The 27,964-nt window shown below is 38.0% G+C and overlaps 1 protein-coding gene across 1 annotated transcript in view; it reads left to right on the forward strand.

Annotated features, from left to right (window-relative positions):
• UBE3C (ubiquitin protein ligase E3C) overlaps window positions 1-27,964 on the forward strand; it is a 76,558-nt gene that overhangs the window by 41,108 nt on the left and 7,486 nt on the right. The window contains exons 17-21 of the mRNA XM_082753235.1: window positions 1,484-1,616; window positions 5,402-5,649; window positions 18,901-19,113; window positions 26,758-26,946; window positions 27,035-27,101. Coding sequence (XP_082609361.1) covers window positions 1,484-1,616; window positions 5,402-5,649; window positions 18,901-19,113; window positions 26,758-26,946; window positions 27,035-27,101 — 850 coding nt within the window. The remainder of the gene's footprint in view (window positions 1-1,483; window positions 1,617-5,401; window positions 5,650-18,900; window positions 19,114-26,757; window positions 26,947-27,034; window positions 27,102-27,964) is intronic.

Below are 27,964 nucleotides of genomic sequence, written 5' to 3' on the forward strand. Positions count from 1 at the left end.
TTCTTACTTTCAGGACTTGTATATGCATGAACACTGGATCATTTAAGAGTCCAGACTCTGTCAAGGCAAATTTTGCTCTGAGATCCCCCAAACGCTTTCCATCTAGTATTACGTAGCAGTAGTTAATAAACCATATCCAGCCGTGCTTCAGGAAAGAGAATGGTGGTGAGCATATTTTCATGCCTTGTTTGTAAAAGGACTGTGTCAGTGGTTATGTCTTGATGTGATAAAACTGTAGAAAAATTTAGGTCAGGACCTGTGGAGGTGCTCTAGTCCACCTCCATCCTCAGACAGGAATAGCTTCAAAGGTCGATCAGGACGCTCAGAATCAAAGATCGTGATTTCATAGTCTGTGTAACCTTTTCTGGTGCTTAACCACTCTCATTCTGATTTTATTTTTTTCTTCGCATCTACTCAACGTTTCTTTTCCTGCAGCTTATGGCTGTTTTCTCTTGGCTTTTTGCTGCACACCTTAGGGAAGTCTGGCATTGTCTACACTAATCCTTCTGGTTGGAGTCGCTCTCCTACTAGGAAAGCATCTTTTCCACTAGCTACAGTTGTCCATGCAAATAAGAGATTGGAGGCTCTATGCTAGTCTACGCTAGCTTTGTCTGCTGTTGTCAGATTTTTCTCTTTCATGATTTGTGTGTGTATGCACAGAAGCATCTGTGGAGAATCTTAATAAATTAAATTTATTTGTTTCTTAACTAGGAAGGTTCTTATATTATTGGGAAATAATATCTTTTAGAAAATGTACTAAAGTATTTATTGAATATGGGAAAGATGCAAGAGAGGACATAGTAAACATACACTTACTCACTATAATGGGGGCGTGTTGAGCATTTGTTACTTATAGGGGAAAAAAGCCATGCTACGTCTTGGTATAGAAACACAGTTACAGTTACTCTTCAGGTGAGCTCTTAAAAGGTTACTGTTGTGAGGCTTGCGAAGGGGCAGTGTGAAATTCAATTTGTACTTCAGCTGGCATTATTTTTCTTTAGTTGGTGTGATGCTCAGGCAGCGCTACCTGCTATATTATTTTATACTGACACCTCTGTCTTACTACTGGGAATGTTCTTGAGAGACACAAAATGAACAATTGCTTGCTAGTACTGAGAATTGCCTCTGTGTGTTCAAAATACTCTTGTGACTTTTTTTTTGAATACTTCGTGTTTCAGAACTCTGAAAGTTAGGGACAGGAAACTGGAATGACACAATGTCTGTAGATGGGCCTCTATGTAGAAAGAAGTAAGAATGGTATCCTAGAATGAAGGAGTTTTTGCATGTCTGTCCCCTCTCCTCCCCTCCACTGGGACATGGCTCTGTGTCATGTTTCTGGAGCTCAATGACAAAGCGTAAAAATCACTTTAAAGTGAGTGCCCAAAAGCAACTCAAAGGACACTAATAGTAGTCAGTAACCATGTTTTATTGAATATTTACATCTGAACAGTGACTTGATTTCTCTCTTTGCTCTTTTTAACAGATTTTTCAAAGACTGATCTATGCTGATAAACAAGAGGTTCAAGGAGATGGGCCATTTTTGGATGGAATTAACGTCACCATCAGGAGAAACTATATTTATGAAGATGCTTATGATAAACTTTCTCCTGAGAATGGTAGGTTCAAACTGAAGTTATCAGAACTTTTAACACATTTAATCATTCTCACCGTATATTAACATCCAATGAAAGTAAGCAAATATGTAACAAGCATGTCAGCTCTTGGGTATGAAAGTCCTTATGAAGCTAAAACAAACAAACAAAAAAACACCTCCTTGTTTTCACAAAGTAATTATAATCTTTTTGACCATCAGTCCTGTTATCTTTAAGACACCTTTCCTTAGTTCAGGCCTACTTTTGTGGGGCTTTTCTTTTTCACTTATCTTCAGCTATAAATTATATATTCATCTATATAGTTAAATTAGATATTATCTAATAACGCTTTTTTTTGTCAGTGTCAGCAAAACGTCTGTGCTGCGCAGGATTTGCTAGGTATGCTGTGGCTGATACAAGGACTATGCAGCCCACTTAATAGTAGCAATATGTGGCAGTATATATTTTACCATGTTGATTTAAATCATACCTGGGTGTGAATTTGTGTGAGAATGGCCACACTGGAAGCCAAAATTCCATTGTATGTAGAGCCATCCAAAATACAGTCATTGTTAATTACATGGTATTTTTGCATGTGAAAGATTATTCCTCAAATACTTGAGGTTTACTGTCTGAATCTCACCTGCTATGCCACATAAGTTCCTCCTGGAGAACTACATAGTTCAGAGAGGAGGAAGAAAAGGAATTGGCTTTCTGGGTTTGTATAAAATTGTGTTTTATTCTTAGTTTCCTTTGTTCTGGTACGGTTAAAGATAATATTTTATTTCTAAAGAGAATTTTGTATTTAAATACCTCAGTTTAAAGCTATAACTACACAAAAGAGATATTTTTAGACTAATCTATCAAAGATTTAAATTAAATTTAAATTGAATTCTTCTGGTTTGGGAAAATTTTAAAGGCTAATCAGGAAGATGGCACTGGATAATCATCTGGAAATTACATGTGCAATTCATTCAGTTCAGTCTCTTTATTGGTTCTGAAAAGTTTCATCATAATGAGTTTAGTATGATTCAATAAATGGTCTCTTCAAAACAGAGAGATTAATTGTAATTAAAAACAGAAGAAATCGAGCCTGCTCTGCTGTGTTGTCCCACACCATCCCTGTTTTTATACACCATACCTAGTAAGTGTATAAAAATACAATTCAGAAGCTGCAGTCGAAGCTTTTGAATGATACAAGGTCAAGTGACAGGCAAGCCAAGCTATTGTTTATAAGAAGGTAGCTTTAATTGAGAAACACGTTTTCTATGAAGTAATCATCATATTTAATGTGGTCTTACTAAACTATGAAAGCAGTTTTAGAATGCATGTTTCCCTGACTTAATCTGCAGTCAGACAGCCTAGATGCTTGGATGTATTGCATGGTCACAGGTAATGTAGGTCAGAGAGAATAGTCAGAATTCTGGAAGGTCAGACAGCCCTTGAGAGACTGAAAAAATACAGAAAAAAAGTACTTCTAGAAACCTGGTGAGTTCAGGAAAGACAAAACCAGAATCCAGTACCTGGGGTGTATTTTTACTGTTTACAGGTACAAAGAAGCCATAGTGGTAGTTTGCCACTGAAATCTGAAGACTTCTGTATTAGTGCATGTGTGTATGTATGCTCATACACATTTATATATAGTATTCCCTAGTGCTGTTTAGTATCAATCAAAACTTCATTAGAAGTTTTCATTAGACTTCTTTTAAAAAGCTGGTGTTCTGGGACTATAATTTTTTCAAATAATATTAGTTCTGGAATAGGTCAGGCACCATGTGGGAGACAGAAAAGAAATTCTTGAAAATTGCAAGGGGTGCAATTTTAAGACTATGTAGAACGAGTTGATTAAAATCGATCTGGGAGATGGATCACGCAATAGGTGAGGTTCTAGAATTGATTAGGAGGGAGCACAGGACATTGTTCGAAGAGGCATCCAGTTTCTCTGTTGGCACTGAGAAAAGAGCTGTTCGAAGTATGTTCCTCACAATACTTTAACTGAGATCATGAAGAAAACTATTTTGCAGTAGCAGAAATACACTGGTCTGTTTCTTGTGGGTTTGTGTTTTCATTTGGTTGGTTGTCATATGCTTAATAATGTGCAAGCATTTCTTTTTCCTTTCTTCCTTTTTTTTCCTTTTCTGTACTGGAATTTTCAGGACATTCCATAATAGCCCCTAGTGGACCACAGATAATGGTTCGGTTGCATTGTGGCTGTATGGGTTATAAAACTAAAATCTTTTGTTCTGAGATTGCACTAACTTGGGGGGGAGTGTCTTTCTCTAGCTTTTCACCTGTTTTGGTACGTGAATTTGTTTTAGGGCTAATTTTCTTGGTATAAATCTGGTCCTCAGTACATGGAGGAGCAGACAATTGATTTTCTTCATCAGGCTCCAAAACCCACAATATTTAAATGTATAAAACACTTCGATATAAAAGAGTTTTAACGTCAGTGGCTAATCTCATAGGTCTCCAGGTAGGGAATGCCTGTTTACTTGAGACTCTCTCTTGCCAGTGCAGTCATACTCTGTTGTCTTGCTGTGAATGGTGATGAGATTCTGAACCTTTTGCAATGCCTATATCTAAAAATGGCTATCCTGTATTTCCAGCCAGCAGAATTTCTGTGCAGCAGAGCAGTTCACTTCAGCAAAGAACTAATAGGTAATTTTTAAAATCCAGCTCAGTTTGTAACCTGTGGAAAGACTGGAAAATTCCTGGTAGATCCAGAGGCAATCACTAGTGGGAGAGTGCAGGCAAGACACTAGGTGGTTCTGGGGAGACGCTGTTGCTACAAGGTGTTGCAGATTTTCGTGGACATTAGCTGTCCATCCATAGCACATGCATTTGTTGTACGTGGAATCAAGCAGTAGAAGGCTTTATTGATCCTCCTTCGGTATTGGTTGCTTTGCCAGGAAGCAGGTGTAGTCAATGGAAGGTTTGAGATAAAAGCTGTGTTTTTGGTCTTTGGAAGCCTTCAGTGAAGTGAGCAAAAAGGACCATTTTCCCAGGTCTGTGTATAATTCAAGGACTGAACATTGCTTGCTCTGGGACTTCTGTGAGAATAATTCTGAGAGAATTTTCAGTGACTTAGGAGAAAAAAAAATAATACTCAGAACACATCTTTTGCCTGTCTTGCTGATGCCTCCACATCCTCAAATAACTTCATATTTCCAACAGAGAAATTATAGATGGCAGCTGGAATTTAAGATGAGATTTTCACAAGAGGAGTGAGTGGAGCTAACATCTTGATGCTTGCTGGCTAAGGACCACAAGCTCCCCAGCCTTGCTGTTGGTGCTCACGTTGCTCTTTCCAGGGGCAAGCAGTTATTTCAGAGAGCAGGCAGGACAGTAATCTAAAGAAAGGGCTGAATATTTATCTGCATGTCAAAGAGAATTATTTAAGGTGTTGCTCAACAGTCAGCCCCTTTAAGAGAATGTAGTGCTTACTGATGGTCCTTCAGACAGAAGAAAGGTGAACCTTGCATTAATGTTTTATAAATAGAATTTTCAAATAAATCTTGGGCTTATTAACATATTTTGTAAGATTTTTCTTCCCTCTACTAGCATCTTTCCAATCGTATCCTTTGAGGTCTCTCACAACAGGACCCCTTGTGCAAAATGAGCTTTACATGCTGAATATCCCAAAATTCAAGCCAGTAATAGATTTTTTCCAACAGTGCTATTTACTAGTTCAATATTTTTATATACAATTAGCATAGGTATGTTTTGAGTCCATAGTTACATGTGCTTTTATCCAAGTTAAATTCAAGTAGACAGTTACATTTGAGTCTCTCTTTCTCCTTCCTCTGCAGAACCTGACCTAAAAAAGCGCATTCGTGTTCACTTGCTTAATGCACATGGTCTTGATGAAGCTGGTATTGATGGTGGTGGAATTTTCAGAGAATTTTTGAATGAACTGCTTAAATCGGGATTTAACCCTAACCAGGGATTTTTTAAAACCACCAATGAGGGACTTCTTTATCCCAACCCTGCTGCACAGATGCTTGTTGGAGACTCTTACGCCCGACATTACTACTTTCTTGGAAGAATGCTTGGAAAGGTAAAAAAAAAAAAAAAAAAAAAAAAAAAAAAAAAGTGTTGTATAATATAAAGCTATTATACTACTGAAATTATTCAGTAAATGTTTTTAGATGGGGGTAGATGGCATACATAGTGATTTTTCTAGACGAGGAAAAATAACCATCAGATGTTGGATCTGAATTATTTCTAGATCTTACCCAAACTTCTCATTCATTTCAGTAAGTTTGGAGTGTAGAGGAACTGACATACCCTAACTACCATTTGAGTGAAGTGTGTGTATGTCTGTCTCTGTTTATCCTCTTACTTACAGTTAAGTTTCTTGAAGCCTATAGCACTGCTCTGTTTATGGTGTTTTTAATATGGGACTTTTTGGAGTTTGATTAGAGTTAGATTTTCAAAATTTGTGATCTCTGAAATTGATTACAGAACCAAACAGTTTCTTGTTGTATGAGGTACAGTTCTTGCAGCATTTAAAATTTGCTATGAGCATCTACAATATTTATGAGCCTTTTAAAAATTGCTCCGCTAATTCTGCTTGGTTTTTCATACGTATTGCATCTTTCTGAAGTTTTAGTGCTTGCTCTTTAGCTGTTATGGACATTCAATTACTAATAGTCCCCTCTTGAATTAGATTTTTTTTTTAATAAACTGTTAAACATTTATTACATTCTGTTTGTTTGTTTATGGTCAATTAAGAATTAAGGATGTTTCTTCTCAAGTCCTTGAAACTATTTTTTAAACCTAATAGTTTTGAAGCAAAGTTTGGAATACAAGTTCCATTTCAGAAAAAAAAAAAAAAGTATTGATGGCTATTCAGCTATGTAAAATGGAGCATATTTAAAACATAGTCTTATTTAGCTGCATTACGTATTCTGGAACATAACGTTTTGTTGACTTGCTGAGAGATTTAACATACAGTCGGACGTCCTTATTTTAAACTAGCTGGAAGCAGTTTAAGAGGATGTTGACAAATCTGAGACAGATCCCTGTTTTTTATGGCTGCCAGATTTAGATTGAACTGCCACTTTGTAGGCAAATTCCGTGTTAATGCATTCTGTTACAACAGCCAGTCTTGTAAAATAATGAAAATTCCAAATCAGTCATTTCTACAAATTTATCTTTGAAGAATACTCCTGCTCTTAATGGAAAATGTATTCAGTACTAATATAATAGAAGTTTGTGATTATAATCAATTTTACATATTCAAGGTTTCATTTTTTTCTGTATTTATAGGTTTTTGGAGTAGGGAAGTGACTGCTGCTGTGGTGTCATAGAGAAATTGCATCACTCCAAAAATGTTTGGGGTTTATTTAGGAACAGGGGAGGGCTGAGTTCTGAGTCTTTAGTTTCCTCTGCCAAAGTAACAATTTTCTTCTGTAATTGATTTTCAAATCTTAGCATAAAGACAGAAGTTGCAAAATGTATTTTATCTCTTGTAGAGTGCTTCAAGTACAGTTTTGGTTTTGTCATTTTAAAATCAGAGGATCTATTATTTAACATTTTGAAGGCATAAATTGTTTTTGTATTTGCAGAATGTTTACATAAGGTAAGAACTGACAGCGTTATTTAATAATTACCCTTGCCCAGGTGCGCAGACACCTTTTTAGTGGTGTATGTAGAAGCTTGATGAATTAAACAGAAAGATAAGGCACGACCATACGATTCAAAACCTGTCAGTATTGTGGTCTTGGTTAAGTTATTGAATACTCACTCACCCGTTTTCAAAAATGTGCCCATTTTGTGCTTTGCACAGGGTTATTTGAGAGCAGTATAGGCTATTAAAAGCCCCTTTGTAAACAAAATAGATAGAATGCAAAGGAAGCAATCAGGCATCCACAGCAATTTCTTATTTGTGGAAACCAGTGTGTAAAGAGTGCTGCCACCAAAAATTCAAGAAGTTTCAATGTTACCAGAAAACAAATACATTAAAATACAATAATTTCTCTGTCTCTTGGTAACCACTTCATACTAATATCCAAGTGCATTTAATTTTCAGTACCATAGACTTGCAGGTAATTCGGCATTTCTTCTCATGGGGAAGTTTCTAACAGCTTGGCATCTTCTACGTGAGTTGACCAGCATTGGAATATTTAAAAATTGTGCATATGAAAATGGTGCATCTAAAAATTACTTTAACCCTTGCTGAATTACTAACTGCTTAGGTTGTATTTTTGTAATTAGAGAAGAAATGGAACTGAATACATTACAAACTGCGAGCCTGTCCATGCAACTTTTACTGATCGCTGAATGAGCAAAAGGTCTCGTAAAGATAATGCCACGTGATCGTGTAATCACCTATGTTGTCTGAAGCCATTCTTAAAAAATCGAAAGAAATGAGTTTGCTTAAACAACAGCTAATCAAACAATTGCAAAGTTTACATTTCTCAACTTTGAATGACTTTGCTCTGTAATGTAAATATTATTTTAACATCGGTGCCTTTTAAGTTATTTCCTCTTTCTTAAATGTAAAAGCTCAGCTTACCACGCACACCTCACATAGCAGTCCTCCTCCACCGGAGGGGTTTGAAACTTTAGTTTCCCTTGCTGAAAGGACAGGAGTGACTTTATGAACCCTGAGAGGTGTCATGGGCAGTCAGGGATGTTCAGACAGAGGTGTTCTGGGCCCAAATTCTGCTTGTCCTTTCTGGAAAGCGAGGACTTCTCCCATGTAGAGAGTCCCAGGGGTGTGGATGGGACATGGCAGTTCTTTTGTTTGTACCCTAGGTAGCACTGGGCTGTGGTCAGCACCTGGCCTGGCTCGCTGCCTTTCCACAGGCAGTAGTTATGTCAGCACCAAAAACCTTTCCTCATGTAGACTTTGCTGCTGCAGCTCTGGCAGCGCAGTGGGCTTGGCTCACTAGAATGCTGAAGTTTTGTTGGCAGGCAGCCCAAGCTTGTAGCAGCATGGCCGGAGAAGGGAAGTTTGGAAACAACACCTGAGAATCTGAAGGAAGGATTTTCTCCTGGCTGAGTTTTGAATATCTGCTGAAAATCCAGAAAGGGGGAAGCACTGGTCAACCATTTCAATAGAAGCAGTGATCAGGAAAACAGTGGCAGATGCAGAATTGCAGTCTGAACTTCAGTGTGTTCAGACCTAAGCTCAGTTTGATATACAGTATTGTCTTGCTCCTATCCCAGCTTACATTTCACATCGTAAGAATTGTCTGTGTTTCATGATGTATTAGCATTACATAGGAATAGCATTACATCAGAATAAGTCAGGAAGTCGGTAGAAAGATCAGAGTGATCACTTCCATGGTTTCCTCTTCTTCCTTCTGGACATAATGGCTGCAAGAACCAGCAAGTTCATGTTCTCCAATGAATGTCTTTGCTCCTTTAGGAAAATATCTTTCTGACACTAGAGATTTTTGTTTAACACACTCGATGCCATCGGTTATGTGAATCCAGCCATCTCCAGTTTTATTCTCTGTTGAAGAGCACTAGTGAGTGATGCGTTCATGCTGCTGATGAATATATATACTACCTTTGAAATATAATATTAAATCTCTTTTCCGAAGCAATACAATCTGTAGTCCTTGAAATGGACTTCTGACAAGGTTTAGAACTATGTTGTCAAAAGTTAGCCTTTGCCTTAAATGTTTGGGAAGGTAGCATAAAGAACAAAATGTGGTGGTAGGTTGTTGCTGTTGTGTTGAGCACAGTCCTTACTTTGTGGAACTGAATAAAGAACTGTGATAGTACAAGAAGCATGAGGGACTAAAAAAAAAAAAGTTTTCAAGTTTTAGCATGTTATATGGAAGGTCAGTAAGTTGTGTGGCCTGATAGATATTACACTGATGAATGGTAGAGTTGTTTATTTCTGACTTTTTGTGACTTGTTATACTGATTTAAGATACAATGGACTGTTCTGTGCATATACCTATGTGTTATTACAATCACACGATTGAAAATGCTATAAAATGTATCTTAGTAAAATTAATTACTTAAAAACTTAGGGTAAAATTAGTTCAAACAAATTTAATTATTTAACGGCAGAACCTGAATGTGGAATGTTAATCATTTATTAGATTATTTTTCTGTATGTGTGTGCCAGGGGTTACAGTTCTCAACTTTGAATAGATCTGTGATTATTTCATTTGTTATGCAAAATATTCTTCCTGGCTAGAATGTACAATTTGAAGATTACTGGTGTCTACAGTATCCATTTTGCAGAAAAACTAAAGTAGTTCTTAATCATCCTGAGCCCTTGTCTAAAATAGATTGAATCAATGGGAGCCTTTTCACTGCCAGATCTAGATCAGATCCTAAACTCTCAAATCTATGTACAGAGCTGAAACATCCAAGCAAATGTTTCCAATAACATATTTGTGGCCTTTTCAAACTAAAAGTATGTGGAGAAACAAAAGCAAGAAAACTACACTGAGAAGAACTGGGTATCATAGATTTAAATACTTGGTAGGATGGTGCATCAGGCATTGCACTGTTACTCTTCCTCGTTTTCTCTAGCTGTTTTGTTTTTGTTTCCCTGTTCTTTTTTTTTTTCTTATTTTAGTCTACGCCTCCCTTTGCTTATTGTCCATTTAATTAAGATCTGCTTTGGCTTGGCTTAAATCAGTCCACTCTAATTGATTTGTGCTGCAGCCACAATTTATACTACTAGTACCGAGGAATGTAGGTATGGAATTAGTGATAATGATATAAAGAAGGAAGTAATTTGTACAGAACTTTTTGTTTGATTCATTTCAGTCATCCTGCAAATGATTTTGTGGACTCAGCATTTTGCTTAAAAGCAAGCTGATCATTAGGCTCCAAAAATTCTGAATCATCTCAAATGCTCAAAACAGGAGTTTACCATGGGAAGCTGCTTGCTCTTTTAAGTATGCATTTATAGTGCAGAAATAAAATTGCAAGAGTAAAGTTAATACATTCTGGAAGTTATTTCCTTACGAATGTCGATTTAAGCTATTCTGAGTGTGTTTTCTGCACTGTTGTCAGCCTGACAATTCCTTTGTGTACTTGTTAATTTAACATAACGATTATCTTCTGATTACAGATAGCTATGTTAGTACTAGCCTTGTAAATATATGTCTAGCGCTAAAAGACTACTGAAATGCAGTATTTAACTCTAAATCTTCAGGAAGGAAAAGTGTGTATTGATTGATTGTGATATTTATTGGGTCATAATGTATTTAAATTTTCTTTAATGCATATGTTAGTGATTGTTTACTGTGATAAAGTGCATAGAGGTCTCTGCAAGGAGTTCTGCATGGAAAGAATTACCTCATGTCAGTGGTCACTCCTCAATTAAAAGTTCCATTAGCAGATGATTCCTGCTTCTGGTTTGTGTACTGATTGCATTTTATTGCCTCTAAATCAGGTTCCTAGACAGGGAATAAATAAACAGCTAGAGTGTGTGGTAATGGTATCCTGATCTTTTTTCACAGTTGGGAACACCTATGTCCATTTAAATCAATTAGGTTTGGAATACTTACTGAAATTATTCTATTTGAGCTCTCTTTAAAAATGATGAGTTCCGCTGCTGTTACAGTACAGATTTATCCTAGAGGCATATCCAGAGGTTAGTTGCATAGTAGCAAGTGTTTTAGGAGATTAGAATTTAAATATGGAGGATTTGGCTTCCTCCTATGTTCAATTCTTATTAAATTGTGTTTAAAATTGAGACACAGAACTTCAGTAGTGTATGATAATTGTCAGTTACCCAGGTACCTATAACCATAACCCTTCCTTCTCGCACCCCTCAGAAACTCCCAAATGATACTGATAGCAGTTTGTATCGTGTACATGGTATAAATTATAGAGGTAACTGGTCCTGTAAAAAACAGTCTGATGCAATTATGGTTTTATGCAAGTACCAGCATTTCCAAGCATTACCAGCATTTCCAAGGCTCCTACGAGGAGCGGCTGAGGGAGCTGGGCTTGTTCAGCCTGGAGAAGAGGAGGCTCAGGGGTGACCTTATTGCTCTTTTTAGGTACCTCAAGGGAGGCTGTAGCGAGGTGGGGGTTGGCCTGTTCTCCCACGTGCCTGGTGACAGGACGAGGGGGAATGGGCTTAAGTTGAGCCAGGGGAGTTTTAGGTTAGATGTTAGGAAGAACTTCTTCACTGAAAGGGTTGTGAGGCACTGGAACAGGCTGCCCAGGGAAGTGGTGGAGTCACCATCCCTGGAGGTCTTCAAAAGACGTTTAGACGTAGAGCTTAGGGATATGGTTTAGTGGGGATTGTTAGCGTTAGGTCAGAGGTTGGACTCGATGATCTTGAGGTTTCTTCCAACCTAGAAATTCTGTGATTCTGTTTTGGGTGCTTGATACTTCTATATGTGTCTATTGTAGCATGCTTGATACACTCCAGTAGTGTTTTTGGAAATGTATCCCTACTTTTTTATGGTAATGTGCTCATGAGTCAGTCATGAGTTTGCTGTCTGCTTATCTAATGCCTGTAATCAATTCTGAATATTTACACTGACTACAGCAAATTTGACAGGCTGACTTGCATCTGAATCTTTGTTACCCCAAATCACTGGAGCTTCTATGACTTGGACTTACCCAACTTCAGATTCCCAGCGAGTGAGAAATCAAAAGTAATACCAATTTACACGTGGCTTTAGTTGCTTCCGAAAAAATGCTTTAAAAGGTGAGGGTGTTAGCACTGCTGAAAGGGATGTGAACAGAGCTTTCTCAGAAGCCTAACTATATGCATCTAGCTGTAGAATTTTGGTCTTCTACTTTTTTAAAAACAGAAAAGGCATCCTGTATTTGAGTAAGAACTGCAATGTGTGTTTTCAGAGTCATGTAGGGGAGATATTGTGCCAGATTATCCATTACTAATAGGATACAAATGGTTCAATTGTAGAGCTCAGAGAACAGAGAAAATGACTTAAAGCTACCCTGTAGTAGTCATACTGCTCTGTGACATGCATTTGATTTAATTAATTTTATTTCCCATATTGCTGTTAGGAAAGATATCAATTTGATTTTGCTCAATTTAAAGCACATTATCCATAAGACGTTACTTTATCTTCAAACTACTATACGCTGGCTTTGAAAGTGCTTCTAAACTGCAGGTGTATGTTAATTTTCATGTAACATATTTTTCATTTTATCTTTCTCATTAGAGTAGAAAAGGCCCTGGTGGCCTCAAAGGGTTTTTGAGTAAGGTGAAATATATCTAGAATATAAATAATGTGGTAGAAGGAAGTTCTAATGGTTTTGCTATTTTTCTATCATTTTTATTAATGGTTCTGTATAGCTTTGAAGATCTATTGCACTCAGTAAGTGCTAAGTATTATTTAATAGTAACTGTTGAAAATGACTGAAATAGAAGGGGTTACGGTCTTGGGGGCTGATTAGGGAAATAACTGAATTTAAGCCCAGTCATTTACTGCCTCAACCTGTTACCCCTATATCTTTCTAATGATATGACTTTAGCATTGTTTAGGTTTTAATATACGGTTCTGAGCTGTGAAAGATTAATGGAAGGTAGGAACAATGACTAATTAGTTTTCTTAAGAAAGAATGTAGTTGAAATAATAAATGAGAGAACTAAATATAGATCTGAAAGCGTAAGTAAAGGCAATAAAGCTGCCTCTCACGTGGGAAGGTTTAGTTGGTTCGTCTGTGAAGTTGTTTACACAATAGCAACCTTATTAAGCATCTTGTAATGCTTGTGTAACCTCTGCTGTATAATGCGAATTTGTCTTCACATCTGTCAGAAATGACTAGTTGAAATTCGTCCACTTCTAAAACAAGAGGCAAGTTCTTTTCCTTTTGAAGAGCCCTGTCTTAAACCTTTGAGACATCCCTGAACAGCACCTTGTGACCACGCAGTGCTTAGACCATAACTGCGGGAGCTGCCACCGTCCCAGTCAGATGTTATTCCTGTTGAAAACAAGACGAAGTCCTACTTGCCCCAAGGACTGCACGTTTCATTTTGCTCCCTGTCTTACCAGGTAGTGCGTGCAGCTGTCCTTCCAGCTGAGATCTTTCTTCCATAACATAAAGCTGCTAACTGCACGTTTGTGTGCTCAAAGCTGCTTGCCTTAACCATCCCTGTTCCCCCACACCGCAGATGGTTAATGAACGCATTCAGGATATGTTTAGGTATCTGAATGGAGTTATTTTTCAGTTTAGATTACCGAGTTCTGATCTGTGTTGCTGAATGGCATCAAGGGTTTTGTAGCTGGCCCATGTTGCAATCAGTTTTAATTGAGCGAGGCACTATTTAGATGCTTTATTGTAACGAGCTATTATTATTTAAAAGAGAACCAACAGCCTGCAGAATGTGTGGTTTGTGTATGAAGTCAAAACCTACTGACCACAGGAGGCTTTGTTATTTTGTTTGGTTTTTAATCTGGTGTCTTCTATTGGACTCCACACAGAGAGGAAAGAGAGCACGTGAAGTTCCTTTAACTAAAAATTACTTCTTCCATTTAACCAGGAGAAACCTTCTTTAAGCTATTCAGTTTAAACAAAAACAGACAAAAAAAACTAGTGAGGCATCTAGAGAAAGTGGGGGAAAATATGGGGTCAAGAGTATATAAATATAAAATACAAGTTTTATAGAATTTTATAAAAGAAATAAATAAAATCATATAAAAATGTTGCTAAAAACAGGCAGATTTGAAAACCTTTTGTTTCGGAAGCTTTTAAGTTATTTTAATGGTTACCTAGAGATGTCATAACTTTGCCTAAAGAGCATCCCTAGCCTCTGTGAATAAAAATGAGTGCTGGGAAATCCAGGTTGGCCCTTTCAGCAGACACAGCCTTTTAGCAGCAGGGAATGTGTCACCTAGGAGCACTGCGTTGCTTGTGCAATTGCTCTTGTTAGGGACGTAGAATCATGTAGTGTGTTGGAGGTTGGCTGGGACCTTAAAGCCTGCCTAATCCCACCCCCTGCCATGGGCAGGGCCCCCTCCCAGCAGCCCAGGCTGCCCCCAGCCCCATCCAGCCTGGCCTTGGGCACTGCCAGGGATGGGGCAGCCACAGCTCCTCTGGGCAGCCTGGGCCAGGGCCTCACTGCCCTCAGTAAAGAATTTCTTCCAAATATCTAGTTTAAACCTACCCTCTTTTAGTTTAAAGTCATTCCCTCTTGTTCTGTCACCACACTCCGTGACACAGAGTCCTTCCCCAGTTCTCCTGTAGCCACCTTTTGATATCAGAAGGCTTCTGTAAGGTCTCCCTGGAGCCTTCTCCTCTCTAGGCTGAACAACCTCAACTCTCTCAGTCTGTCTTCACAGCAGAGCTGCTCCAGCCCTTTGAGCATCCTTGTGGCTTCCTCTGGACCCACCCCAACAGGTCCCTGTCCTTCTGGTGCTGGGGGCCCCAGAGTTGAGCACAGGGCTCCAGGTGGGGTCTCAAAGGAGCAGAGCAGAGCAGGGACAATCCCCTCCCTGCCCTGATATTTGCGCTTCTTTTGATGCGGCCCAGAATACAGCCTTGTCTCTGCTTCTTACTACAGGCTCCCATGTGCGAGTTTCACCTTTATGAAAGTGGAATGCGAATATTCCAAGCCCTTAGAAACAAAATCTGCTGTCATATTTGACCAGCAGTTGTTCCCTTTATGGCTTCCTGTCTGGATTTTTCTCTTTATGTAGTCAGCTGCAGTTTATGGGACGGCAAGATTAAAAAAAAAAAAAATAAAATATCAAAAAAGGGCTGGTTAGAGAGGAAAGCTGGGAACAAGAACTCACAGAATCCATCATAGAATGGCACTGGTCCCATAGGTGATGACCGTAAGAGTTAAAGGAAACTTTTTCAAGGGGTGAGAGCACTTGAAATTTGCTAAAAGATTAGCTTCAAAATAGATGTTGGTTAAACTTGCTGGCTTTGATCTCTTAAAGCAGTGTATGAACAGGAACTTACAGTCAAACAAAGTCACCTCCCTCCATGAGTAAGCCAGTTTCTTCCATCAGCTATGTCATTTGTTGGCTGCTGGGGAAGAAAAGGACTGCTTCTGTGGGGAGAGCAGTGCTGGGTAAGTATGTTATAAGGGCGCAGCTTCATGCTGGAGCTAAGTCAGCCCGACAGCTGGCTACCTCCATAAGAGGTGGTCATGTTTCCCCAGCTGCCTCTCACACTGGGCTCGTGCCTCTGGGATGGTGATGTTGCAGAAGGGTCAGTTGAGAGAGCTGAATGGGTTGGAAACTCATAATCGGGTAGCTTAGAGCTCCCCAGAACAGGTCACTAAAGGAGAAGGGGGCAATCTCCCCTTTAGGGGCATTGGGCTAGCTGCAGTGCCAGAAGTACCCAGCAGGGTGGTAGAGCCCGTAGGCAGCTGGCTGCTGTGTGGTCGTGCTGCCATCGAAACAGATGCTCTGCTGTTTGGTCTGGTTTCATCCATTGCTGTGAGCTGGATCTAGTTCTGAGCTGACAGGAAGCAAACCTTCACATCATGCCCACTTGCAGAAGGACCAGGAAAGGTGCAGTCAAACCCAGGTGAATCAGCTGATTCCTGATGGCAGGAATGTGAGGAATCTTGTGGCAGCAGCAAGTAGGTGGATCACTTCATGCTGACTGGGAAGTTAGATTCCAACTGACAGATAATGTTTCAGTTCATTCAGCCACTCCGTTGTACAGGGCACATCTCAGCAGCTCTGCGCAGTGCTGGGGCTGTCATAGTGTAAGTTACCTCTTTGGGGAGAGAAAAAAAAAAGTTTGTCATAATTCCATTTACCACGGTTTTAGTGAGTTTTTTTTTAATTAAACTTCATTAGATTAGCCTGACTTTTATAGTAATTAAAACACTGCTCTTTGTCCTGTTTCCAAAAATGATTTGTTTCCAATATTGCACTCCCTTAGCTAAGAGGGGTGGTAGTAATTAAAGATATTTTCAAGTTGCCCAATTTAGTTTATTTAAAAATGCCTTATATAGTTTTTAGATGAAGTTATAAATGTTCTCTTTGGAACCACCTGAAGATTAATAGTGATGCATTTGAAAAGCATTATTTTTTTATTGATTCTTAATGTAGTAAATTACTGAAGTTATTTGGCAGCAAACAGAAATAGCCAGTGATGTTGTTCGCATTTATTTTCCTGATAGCGTCACAATTTGCATTAATTGCATTGCAGCTGCACTCACTTATATTAAAAAGCTTCTACTATAATTAATCCTTTTTATTTCAAATCATTTTGGCACAATTTCTAGCAATAAACACTCATAAAAGACAGACACTTGAAAAATAACATACAAGTTTCTTCAATATACCTATTGCTGTTTTTTCCTGACAAGGGATTATTGATAGGCTTCTAGGATCAAGTGTTGCAAGTGGCTGAGACTTAAGACCAGTTTGAAAAATGCTAAGTGGATTATTTTGCATAAAAAACAGACAGGTTTTGAATTTGTGTAATTAACCTGTGTTTAGAAAATACCTTGATTTATGTCCACATTTGTATTTCGGTTGCATACATTATGGAAATTTAATTTATAATCCATTTAGCTGATGCGATCATAGTTTTTAGTGCTATCATTTATTAGTCCTTGTATATTAAATGCTCTAAAGGCTTAAACCTGCCTTGTGTAAAAAATTACACCTCTGCATTTACATTTTATGAGTCATAGATGGAATTCCATTTTAAATTCGGGTAGCTTTGATATATTTAAGGAATTACAATAGCTTTATTGTTACTAATGCAGGAACAGCAAACACTGACCTTATACATTGCAAATTAATGATTTATCCCTCTAGTTTGCTTTTAAAGTCAACTATACAAATGAGGATTTCGACTTCTACACCTTGAATAAATCATATAGCTCTAAATATAATGCACCCTTTGGCTTTGAACTCGTTATTCTCAATTCTTTCTGCAAGGTCTAACTCACCTCATAGAAATGTTCTTTCAGAAGTTTAAGGAATTGTGTATATTTTTCTTGAAGCCTTTGTTGGAATATCACTGAGTGATTACAGCTACGTTTATTCTTTTTTTTTTTTTTTTCTTTTTTGGTCATTGTGTTGCACTTTTTCTTTGAGTTTGCAGCAGATTATGGAGGAATTAAGTAATGCCAAAACAGCTCATAAAGAGAACAAACAGCGATGTTGTGTTGATGATGCTTTTTGTGATTAGCCTGGCAGTGATATTAATGGTACTGTGAAGATTTGATTGTCATTGTCAGAGGTGCTGATGCAGCAAACAGATTGGACAATAGCAAAGGCTGTGAGTAGACAGCATATTTCAGGGATTTTTTTGAAGGGGAAGGTCTCTCATTTTTCCTTTATTCACATTAACTTTCTCTAATGTTGTCATGCTTCCTCTCTCTAGCTTTAAAGTTTCCATCTCTACCTCTTTGAAAGCTTTCCTAGATATCTTTTTCTTCTAATCAACAAGAAGTTGTTAATGATTATGTGAAAAATATGCCAAGTTGTTTGTGTTATATTGAAATGTAATGCATACATTAAATCAGCTGAAAGTGGTATTGCTCGGGGTTTCTGCGTTTTTGACAACTCTTGAGGAAGTTTTAAGCTTATAGTAAAACAAAACAAAACAACACGGTTTTCTTTTATGAGTACTGGAAATTCAGGCCCACTTTTGATTTCAGCAGTAATTTGACAGGCACAGGAAGAATTGGACGTATGATGCAGTCCTAAGTGATAAGCTCTCGGCTTGGAAATCAGGATGTTCTTTTGATGATGCCACTAAGCAGAATTTAGCTGTCTTTTTCATTTACTTAATTAGTTTTGATTAATTTTAGAAGTAAACAAGAGTAGTGTACCATGCACCAAAATACAGGGCAATGATTCTGTATAACATGCAAGACAAATAGCTTGGATTAATTTAAATTGTCCTGGTTTTACGTAGTTATATTTCAGGGTTCGCCTGTATTTGTTTTACATGTAGCAATTGACATAAATCAAAAAAAACTGCTTGTGAAGAACCAAATAGTTGAATGTAATGGAGATGATAACTCTTAAGACATTCTTGATGCATTGAATTGTTTTTTTTTTTTTTTTAAACTTTATTTTTCTTGTGAATGATTTATATACTTGATGTTCTTCCTGTTTGGTGTGATACTTTGGACAAGAAGATTAATGATACAACAGGCTGTGACCTTACCTTTTAAATCACCACATGATTAATTTGTAAAATTTTGGAGCTTGGTATTTCGTGAAAGTATCCCAACTCCAAAATTCAGCTGAAGCTTTTTTGAATGCAATATCTGGGCTGTTGCCATACCAGAAGATCCTATTCAGGCACCAAATAAAGGAGTGGTTATAAAAAATCTGGGAAATACATGATAACTTTGAGTTCTTGCAAATACCACAGTAAAATCTAATGTGCTTTTAATTGCTTTGTTTTTCAGGCTCTTTATGAAAATATGCTGGTGGAGTTGCCGTTTGCTAGTTTTTTCCTCTCTAAGTTACTGGGGACAAGTGCTGATGTTGACATTCATCATTTAGCTTCATTAGATCCAGAAATGTACAAGAACTTGCTTTTTCTCAAGAGCTACGAAGGGGATGTGGAAGAACTTGGATTAAATTTCACTGTGGTAAACAATGATCTCGGGGAAGCCCAGGTATGAACAGCTTCAGCTTTTTTTTTTTTCTTTTATGTATGGCTGACAAATCATTAATATCCCTGCTACTTTATTTTTGAATTTGAAAGTGATAAGGAACAACTGCTGTAAGTGCTGTGTGTTGTGAGGCATCGATGGGGATTCTGACTCATTATTTGAAATAAAAAATAACTAATCTTGTATTTAAAAACTACTTCTGAAGATGTCATAAAGGCCTGGTAATTTAACTAATACATTGTTGTGATGATTTTCTAACATTGCTACATAAAAATTGATGTTGACTGAGATTACTTCTTGAACAAAATATTTCATATTATTTCTTTGATTCCATTTCAAATAATTGCAGAAATGAGATAATGCATAAACTATAGAAGATCTGCCTGAGTTTGGAGTCAGAATTAGAAATCTGAATGGTTTTAAAAAAATAGTGACCCGTTGTTGTGAGATAAGGGCTGTTGCCTTCAGCTGTTACTACTCTATTCAAATAAGAGGGCCTGAAATGTTAAATGTTAAAAATGTTAAAAAAAAAAAAAAAATAATAATAATAATCCCATTTTCATTTTTTCTGAGGGCTGAACCACCTGGTGAGTCAGATGGGAAAAAATGGGTGTTCAGTAATTGTAAAGATGGGTTATTTAGGTCCTTAAGTATGAGTTTTTAGCGCAGTTGCATTATGCAGTTTGATTAATGCTTTTATTTGCTCTGTTGTGAAAGCTAACGCTCACTTATGCTCATAGTAAAAAATTAATGTCATCAGCGCTTGAAAAATATGCCTCTGTGGTAATAGAGATAATGTCTTCAGTCTTTTGTCAGGCTTCATCTTTCATTTTTGAGGAGTTAAAATTGTGTACTCATGACCTGCTTGTACTTGCTAATGGTATTTAATTAATAATTGGGTCAAAAAGTACACCTGACCACACTGTGACATGCAGCAGCATCCTGATTCAGGCCTTATTTCTCGTGGAAGAAATCAAGACTAACAGTGGGTATCCAGTCCCGTTCAGGTGGTGTGTTGGCCAGGGTGGGTTGGCTCAGGCACACCTGCACAGAACCAGCAGCACCACCGAGATGCGGCATCTAGCCCTGCAAACTGTTACCTGAGTTCTTCTTCTGCTACTTAAATCAGAACGAGTTTGCTGTCCAAGACTTATTTCCACTGCATGAAGCTCAGACTTTCTTTTCTGTCACTCATTTCCTTTCATTTTGGAAGATCCAAAGCCTTAGTTGTACTGCAATTTTATATTACCCTCATATTCTGGGTTTTTGAATCATTCTGAAGGGGAGAGTCAGCAGTTTGGATATAAGTAATGTTTCACGTTAAATGTTCAACATATGCCATTTTTTTCTTGGGTTGGACTCACTACATGAAAACTTCTGAATTGCACTGTTTTTAGAAAAACAATCTTGAAACAATGGCATGTGAAATGGACGCGTCAGAAAGTACATTCTTAGTTACAGAGCCAGTGCTTTATCATAGCGTGTGCTCTAAGTGACTGACTCTGGAATCGGTTTCTGTGCTATAGGTGCGTTTGGTTATTGGGTTGCAAAGCACACGAGATGGCAGTTGCCCGTATAAACTAGGACTTGCTGGGGCAGAGGAAAGTCTTGTTGCTCACAGTTAACACAAATATGATTTAGTTTCTAATTAAAAATGAGAATTAGTAAATACTTTCTGGAGAGGTTGTAGTTTCCATTCTACATGTCTACTCAAAAAAATCAACCATGCAAGCAAGTTAGAACCATCCTTAGCAAGTAAGGCAGAAGCAGACAGAAAAGAGAAATATCTCAGAAATAACATGCAAAGAGATCCGAGACAGAGATGTTGCCTGCACTACCTGCTGCTACATAAGCATAAGAAGTGTGTTCGTGCCAAGAGGTCTGGTGTGTTCGTTAAATTTCTCTGAGGGCTATGTATTACGAAGACTTGATTTTTAATTATTTGGCTTAGCTTTAAAAGGAAGATTAAATATAATTGTGAACTTCTGAGTAACTAAATGAAATGTGGGATAAATTAAATATTCTGATGCTATGTTGATGTTTATACTTTGAGAGAGAGCACTGTTCTCTTGGAGTATAAACTGTCTTTTAATGAGACTGCATTGTAGTGTAGTTCAATGCAGCTAATTGGTTCTTTTCACTGTCTTCTGTGGGTTAATGCAACAAGTAACTTATATTTAATTTAGATACCTTAATAAACCTCCTATGGATAAATACAGTTAATCTGGTATTTGGCTCCTGTAACCATTGCGTACTAATTAATTGTGTCAAGGTAAGGCTAATTCACTTTGGGAAAAGAGCTTAATTTGCACTCCTTATGGTGAGCGTACATTATCTCTAGTTTTCAGCTAAACAACCACTTTAGTGTCTAATAAATTAGTGCCCAATAAATGCATCATAAATCTATCATTGTAAATAGCTATCCTCCTGACAGTGTCCATCGAGCAGTTGTGGCACAGAAGCATTATCTGCAATGAAAGACACATTCAGAAGGGGCTCGATTGCCTCTGTTACTAGTAGGAGGTAGAAATTCTATTATCAGTGTATTGATTCCAATCCTGTAATGTGCTTTTAGATCCCATTAAACTATTGTCAAAGTGCATTCACCAGAAGTTGAAAAAGGTACTTAATAATTTGCACATTAGACCTGCTAATTAGGGGAGCTCTGCCATCAACCTTACCTTCCAAACCCAAATAGCTTTAGCTTTTGATGAAGAACCATCTAAATGCCACGATACCAGCCTAGATTACAGCTGTTAGATCTACTGCATAAAATGGCAGCTAGTAAAAAGTCTCAGAAAGAATTTCAGCCGATGGTTAGAGTTGCCTTCAAGTAGCCATGTGTATTGATTTTAATTTTTCTTTCTATCTTGTAGATTAGATAATGATAAAATCGTTATAAAATGCTTATAGTAAGGTTAATAACAAGAAAATACCTCTATTTCAGGCCTCCTTCCACCCCTGCCCTTTCATTTTTTAAAACGAGGAAGGTGAGTTTGGTGTTGGTCCAAGGGAAGAGAGGAAGTTTCAAATCTGTTACTCTTCCTTCAAAAACGTTAGATTCTGTGCTTCAGAAAGTTTCTCAGGCACTGATTCTAGAGGTTGCATGGATCAAAACAGCCTTGATATGATTAGAAGACCCTATGCATAAAGGGCTTAAATACAAATGTACAGAGCAACACTTAATATACAAAGCAGCAGTTTCTTTGAAATCCAAATAATACAGAAATAGGTGTCAGGACATTTTTTTTTTTTTTTTTAAAACAGATGTAAATTCTATTTGTTACTGAAGATACATTGACTAGTTAAAGGAGAGCTCTTTGGCTTTTAATTTCCTTGAGATAAAATTTTGATGTCTTTTGAAATAATTCTGAAAGTTTCATTACTCAGAAACAGTGGCTTAGGTGAGTGATTTTGGAGGTCTTTCAAAAGCAAAATATTTAAGATGAGGCTGATGCTTCTCAGGCAGATTTATAACACTTACGGCAAATGCATTTGTAGGCATTCAAATGCAATCTCCTACCTGGAACTCCTGCCCCTACATCTGGAAGGCAGATGCCAGAAAGAAAGAAAACCTTCATCTGTATATTTTCAGAATGGGGAAAAGATACAGGGGAGATACTTAAAAGATTGGAGTCAAAAAGAACAGAGAAATTTCATTCTCCTAAAAAAACAAGCTTGTAAGAGTTAACTTTGCCTAAAAGAATGCTATTTGAAATTGCAAGGGATATTTGTCTTAATATTCAGATACAAAAATACTTCATACTCCAGAATGCCTGGCTGACAGGTCCCTTATTCTTTCCTGAAGTATTTCCCACTTCACCCTCTAAGAGTTCCCTTTTTCTTCATTAGCTTGGGAAGCCAGTCACCGCCAGGTCTGTGTAAGCATTAAGTTTGTCTGCCAGGAGAGAGTTGCTATTTTCTGCTTCTGATCACATTACAAAGCAATTTTGTGTAACAGAGAATTATCAGTAAGCCAGAAGATGAATCTCCTGAAACCATTCGTCTTCAGTAACATTTTTCTACCGTTTTCTCTTTTTTTATTTATTTCTGTATTATTCTAATGCTCTAAGTAGTGGATGTAACTTGTCTGAACTATTCATGCAAATTGTGACCATGCAGAAACCAGAGATATATTTTATTATCTTTATATAAGCTGTGTGCAGTTGCTAGGAGTATGTGCTTGCAGGAGCATGTAACTGAATTTGTACCCAAGAAAATTTTAAGTGCTTAAGAATTTTGTTTGATAGTACTTAGAGGTGTATCTATGCTTCGGTCAGAAATCTGATGCAATTCCTCTATCCATGTTTCTTTTCTTGCAGACTTTTTTTTTTTAAATGGTATTTCATGTTGATACTTTTCCTTCATTCTAAGACATGCTGCGTGAGTTTGGAATAGAATCTGTGGTATTGTCTGAATGATCTGAATACTGATCTAAATAACACGTGATCTAAATATCACTTAATTCATTTTAAAATACATGATTTTGATAATGAACCAAATTAAAATGACATTTACTCTTTTTCTTAACTTAGCTCTACAGAAGAGAACATAAGGTGATGACACAAGTATTCCTGCTTTGGGAAGTTTCTCTCCCATCCTGTACCACTTGTGTTACTGTTTTGCACCATCTAGTGGCAGAAGTTGGATGTATAAAAGCAAAATGCAAGCTGATCTTAAAAGCCAGTCTTTTAAGACAGAGTATGTTGTGTTGTGCCCTTTCTGAACATGAAATCTTATGACAGATGTGCCTGACTTAAAATTGAATGGTCTACCACATAGAGAGTCTACCACAGACTCTCTAAACCATTATGGACATAATAAGTGAGTGAAAAGTGAATTGCATCTTCATTTGCTGTAGTTTTATTGCTAACCCTACCTTTACCATTTTCTGTCCCCTGTATAATACCCTTCTTAGCTTTGTGCCATAGTACAGTAGTTACTGCAGCTACACAAATTCTTTTTGTCTTTGACTATGATGTTACTTTGACAAAACAGTGGTATGGTGGTAGAATAAACCTCACATTGATAGACTCTGGAAATCAATGGTTAGATCCCAGGCAAACCCCAGGAAATGCGGTTAACTGCATCCTGCAGTACAAATTGTGGCAGTACAGGGTTGAGGGTAGGAAGGGGAGCTACAGAAGCGTTACTGGATCAGAAACCAAGGTTGGTTGGTTTGCCGCTTAAAATAAGTTTTTTTTTTTCTTTTTTTTTTTTTCTGTGTTTATATTTTATCCTGTTTTCTAAAAACAGTGGTCAAAAAGAGTACATACTTTGTCTTAGATATCCGGCATGAACATTGTAGGGAGAGAAAGCAGCTTTTCTTAGACGTTTAATACAGCTTTTCCTTAATCCATTGTGAAGATGCTGCTATTGTAACATGAGCATAAGTTTATCTGTGATCTCTCTCTATTTGCTGACCTGCAAGGAAGGTTGCAAGTTACACTTGTGTTGGTGTGAGCTTTGTCTGGCATAGCATCGGTAGCGCTCATCCTGTAACACTGAGGAGGAGAGGAATTTAAACAGGAAGAGAGAACTTTCTGATCTTATTTAGGGTACGTAAAAGGGTATTTTATAAGAGATTACAGGAGCCTGGCTGACCTCAGTTCAGCAAAGAAGACTCTTGGAAGATCAATGAAGTTGCTGCGCTTAGGTAACACATCCTGGGTGTGACTGAGGAAGGTGAAGAGCTGCGTGAGCTACAGGGCAATACTGAACTCAGAACAATGAGAATGAGCAAGCTTTACCCTACTGGGTTCAAAATGGAAATGAGAAAGTTTCTAACGATTAGGTGAATGAAATCTTGACTGATTTTCCAGTGACAGTGGTAAAAACTATGACAGTAGAGCTGCAGGGTGAGACATGGCAGATTTCTGTACAGGTTGGCTATTTGCAGTAGCAGAAGAGAAAGCGTAGCAACACAGAAGTCTCATCTCATCAAACAGCTTCAGTCCCATGATTTATTAATACTCCTTGTGGACTTCACCAGGAAAAACACCCTCAGGTCAGGCAGGGGCTTTGGGTCCTGCCCTGTACTCTCTAGGGTGGCTGTGGTTCTTGTTGAAGGACCTTGCTCAAAGGGAAGCAAAGTAATGTGTGTCTTGTGGGGTGCCAGGGCATGAAAGTGTCAGCCAGAGTGACACCTTTGTTTCACTTGGCCCTTCAGGGAGTAGGACATAAACACGGCTGGTACTACCCATGCACAGAAATGGTGTGGTGTAGTTGAGGGCTTGTTTAATTGTAGGCTTAACAAAATCACAAAGCTTACCGTTGAAGGATTACAGTGGGAAGGAAGATATTTTTTTAATAGCCATTGTAATTCCGGTTGTTCTAGCTTACCAAGGAGAGTGGTAAATACTTCATCACACTGAGTTTCCACACTGGGATTGCCTGTTTCTCTAAAAAAAAAAAAAAAAAAAAAAAAAAAAGTGCTGTAACTCATCTCTGGATTTATTGAGTTAAATACAGGAATCTCTGGATAGAATTCACTGGCCTGTGTTGGCTGGGAGGTCATATTCACAGATCTTAATGTTCTCTTTCGGCCTTAAAAACCTATGAATCAGTAAAAGCCTGCATGCTCAAAAGTGTAGCCATTTTTTATCATCTTAACAATTTGTATGTTTCTTACTACTGAAAAAGCTCATGTTGTTGGGTAGCCTATTGCAAAAGAAGCTATTCATGCGTTTAACTGTGCTCTAAAGACAGATTATTAGCCCAGACTGAAGTGCTCAGTTGTAAAAATAAATAAAAATCCCAGTGTCTAGAGGGTAGAAAAGTAAACTGTTTTTTTTTTTGTTTGTTTGTTTTGTTTTGTTTTGTTTTGTTTTTTTGTTTTTTTCTGAAGGATTCAGAAGGTGGCTGCATCTCAGCTTTTCAGATTTTTAATCGTGTTAGTCCTTCACCGGTTCATTAAGATTGGGCTGCTATTCAGCAAAACTATCCTCCTGTGGTAAAGAGTAGAATATGCAAAGGTCTTAGTATTTTAATAATATTTACCATCAATCCTGGTTTATATCTTAATGCAATTACAGTATGTTTATGCTTTTTTCTTTAAAAAATCTTCCATGCTAAGGTATCTTCAGATCTCTCAGCAGAAAAGCAAGGTTCGGGGTTGGTTGGTTGTTTTTTGTTGGAAGTACTGAACGTGTACAACTTGTCTTTTCAGCAGTAGGAACTGTGAATTCTTACCCGTTCTGTAAATTAGGCTTGTATCAAACTCTTATTTTGGCTTTGTGGGCATTGCTTTTGCCATAATGTGGTTCTGCAGAATTCATTACCACCGAAAGTTAAATGGAAAAGCCCAGCCAGTGAAGCAGAGCTTTCCTAATTCAGATGGAAGGAGGCTGCCGTGTACGGGTGCTGTGCTTGCTCAGGACCCTTGGTGCCATCAGTGCAGCTGGTGGATGGCTGGATTGCAGCTGCAGACCTAAGTCTGACAACTGAATGCCACGCAATGTGCTCTTATAAATAAAGAGAAAATAACTGCCTTTATAACTTGTAATAACTTCTCAGGTGAATATTCTGGAGTATATTCCAGCAAACTTCAGATATTTAAATAACTTCCCAGAATGTTTTGCAGTTCAATTTTTCCAGTTACACAGAATTAAAGTTTTCCAAGAAGATGAAGCCTTGTTATCTTTACAGGTGGTTGAGCTGAAGCCAGGTGGAAAAGATATTCCCGTTACCAGCGCTAACCGAATAGCGTACATCCACCTGGTGGCAGACTACAGACTGAACAAACAAATCCGACAGCATTGCCTCGCTTTCCGTCAGGGACTGGCCAACGTTGTGAACCTTGAATGGCTTCGAATGTTTGATCAACAGGAAATACAGGTACTTATGCTTAAAACTGCAGAAAACATTTGTTTCAAGCAGCATTTTTTCCCCTCTAATACATTTGTTTAATTTCCTTCACTATTAGGTTCTGATTTCTGGTGCCCAGGTTCCTATTAGTTTGGATGACCTTAAATCTTTCACAAATTATTCAGGTGAGTATATTGTAATTATATTTTAAAAAGCTGGGATAATAAGAAAATTTATTTATTCCTGCACCAGTCATATAGGCTTTTTTTTTTTTATATAAGTTGTAGGATCTGTTCGTATGAATACTGGGAGCCATAGGTATGCAGTTTATTTTATTTGCAAGCTTATATCTATGTTTCAAGCCAGGTAATTAGAGGGCATGTAATTCCTTTACTGACTCATAGAATCGTAGAACAGTTTGGGTTGGCAGGGACCTTAAATAAAGCTCAAGTAATTCCTCCTCCCCTGCCACAGGCAGGGCCCCCTCCCAGCAGCCCAGGCTACCCCCAGCCCCATCCAGCCTGGCCTTGGGCACTGCCAGGGATGGGGCAGCCACAGCTCCTCTGGGCAGCCTGGGCCAGGGCCTCACTGCCCTCAACATGAAGAATTTCTTCCTGATATCTAATATAAATCTACCCTATTTTAGTTTAAAGCTTTGTTCTATCTCTACACCCCTGATACAGAGTCCCTCCCCAGCCCTGGCAGGCTGCTGTGAGGTCTGCCTGGAGCCTTCTCCTCTCCATGCTAAACAATCCCTTGGCCTGTCTCCATAGCAGAGGTGCTCCAGACATCTGAGCATCTTGGTACAAAATGGGTGTAAGTCAGTGATTGTGTCTGGTTGCCCTGTCTATAAAGCCATCCCAAATGGCTTTGGGATGGTTGCCTCTGTTAACGCATCCAGACCATTTCTAAGGCAGCCTGAACTCATACTTTTTCCTTGTGAGACATGCAATGTATCTTCATTCTTCTCTGCATTTATCATAAAATGCTAAATTTTAAAAATACTAAAAAGTAGCTACTGTTATCCTGAGTCCACATCCTAGCTTAC

The sequence above is a fragment of the Aythya marila genome (assembly GCF_965140915.1).
Source record: "Aythya marila genome assembly, chromosome: 2".
In the NCBI taxonomy this organism is placed as follows: Eukaryota; Metazoa; Chordata; class Aves; order Anseriformes; family Anatidae; genus Aythya; species Aythya marila.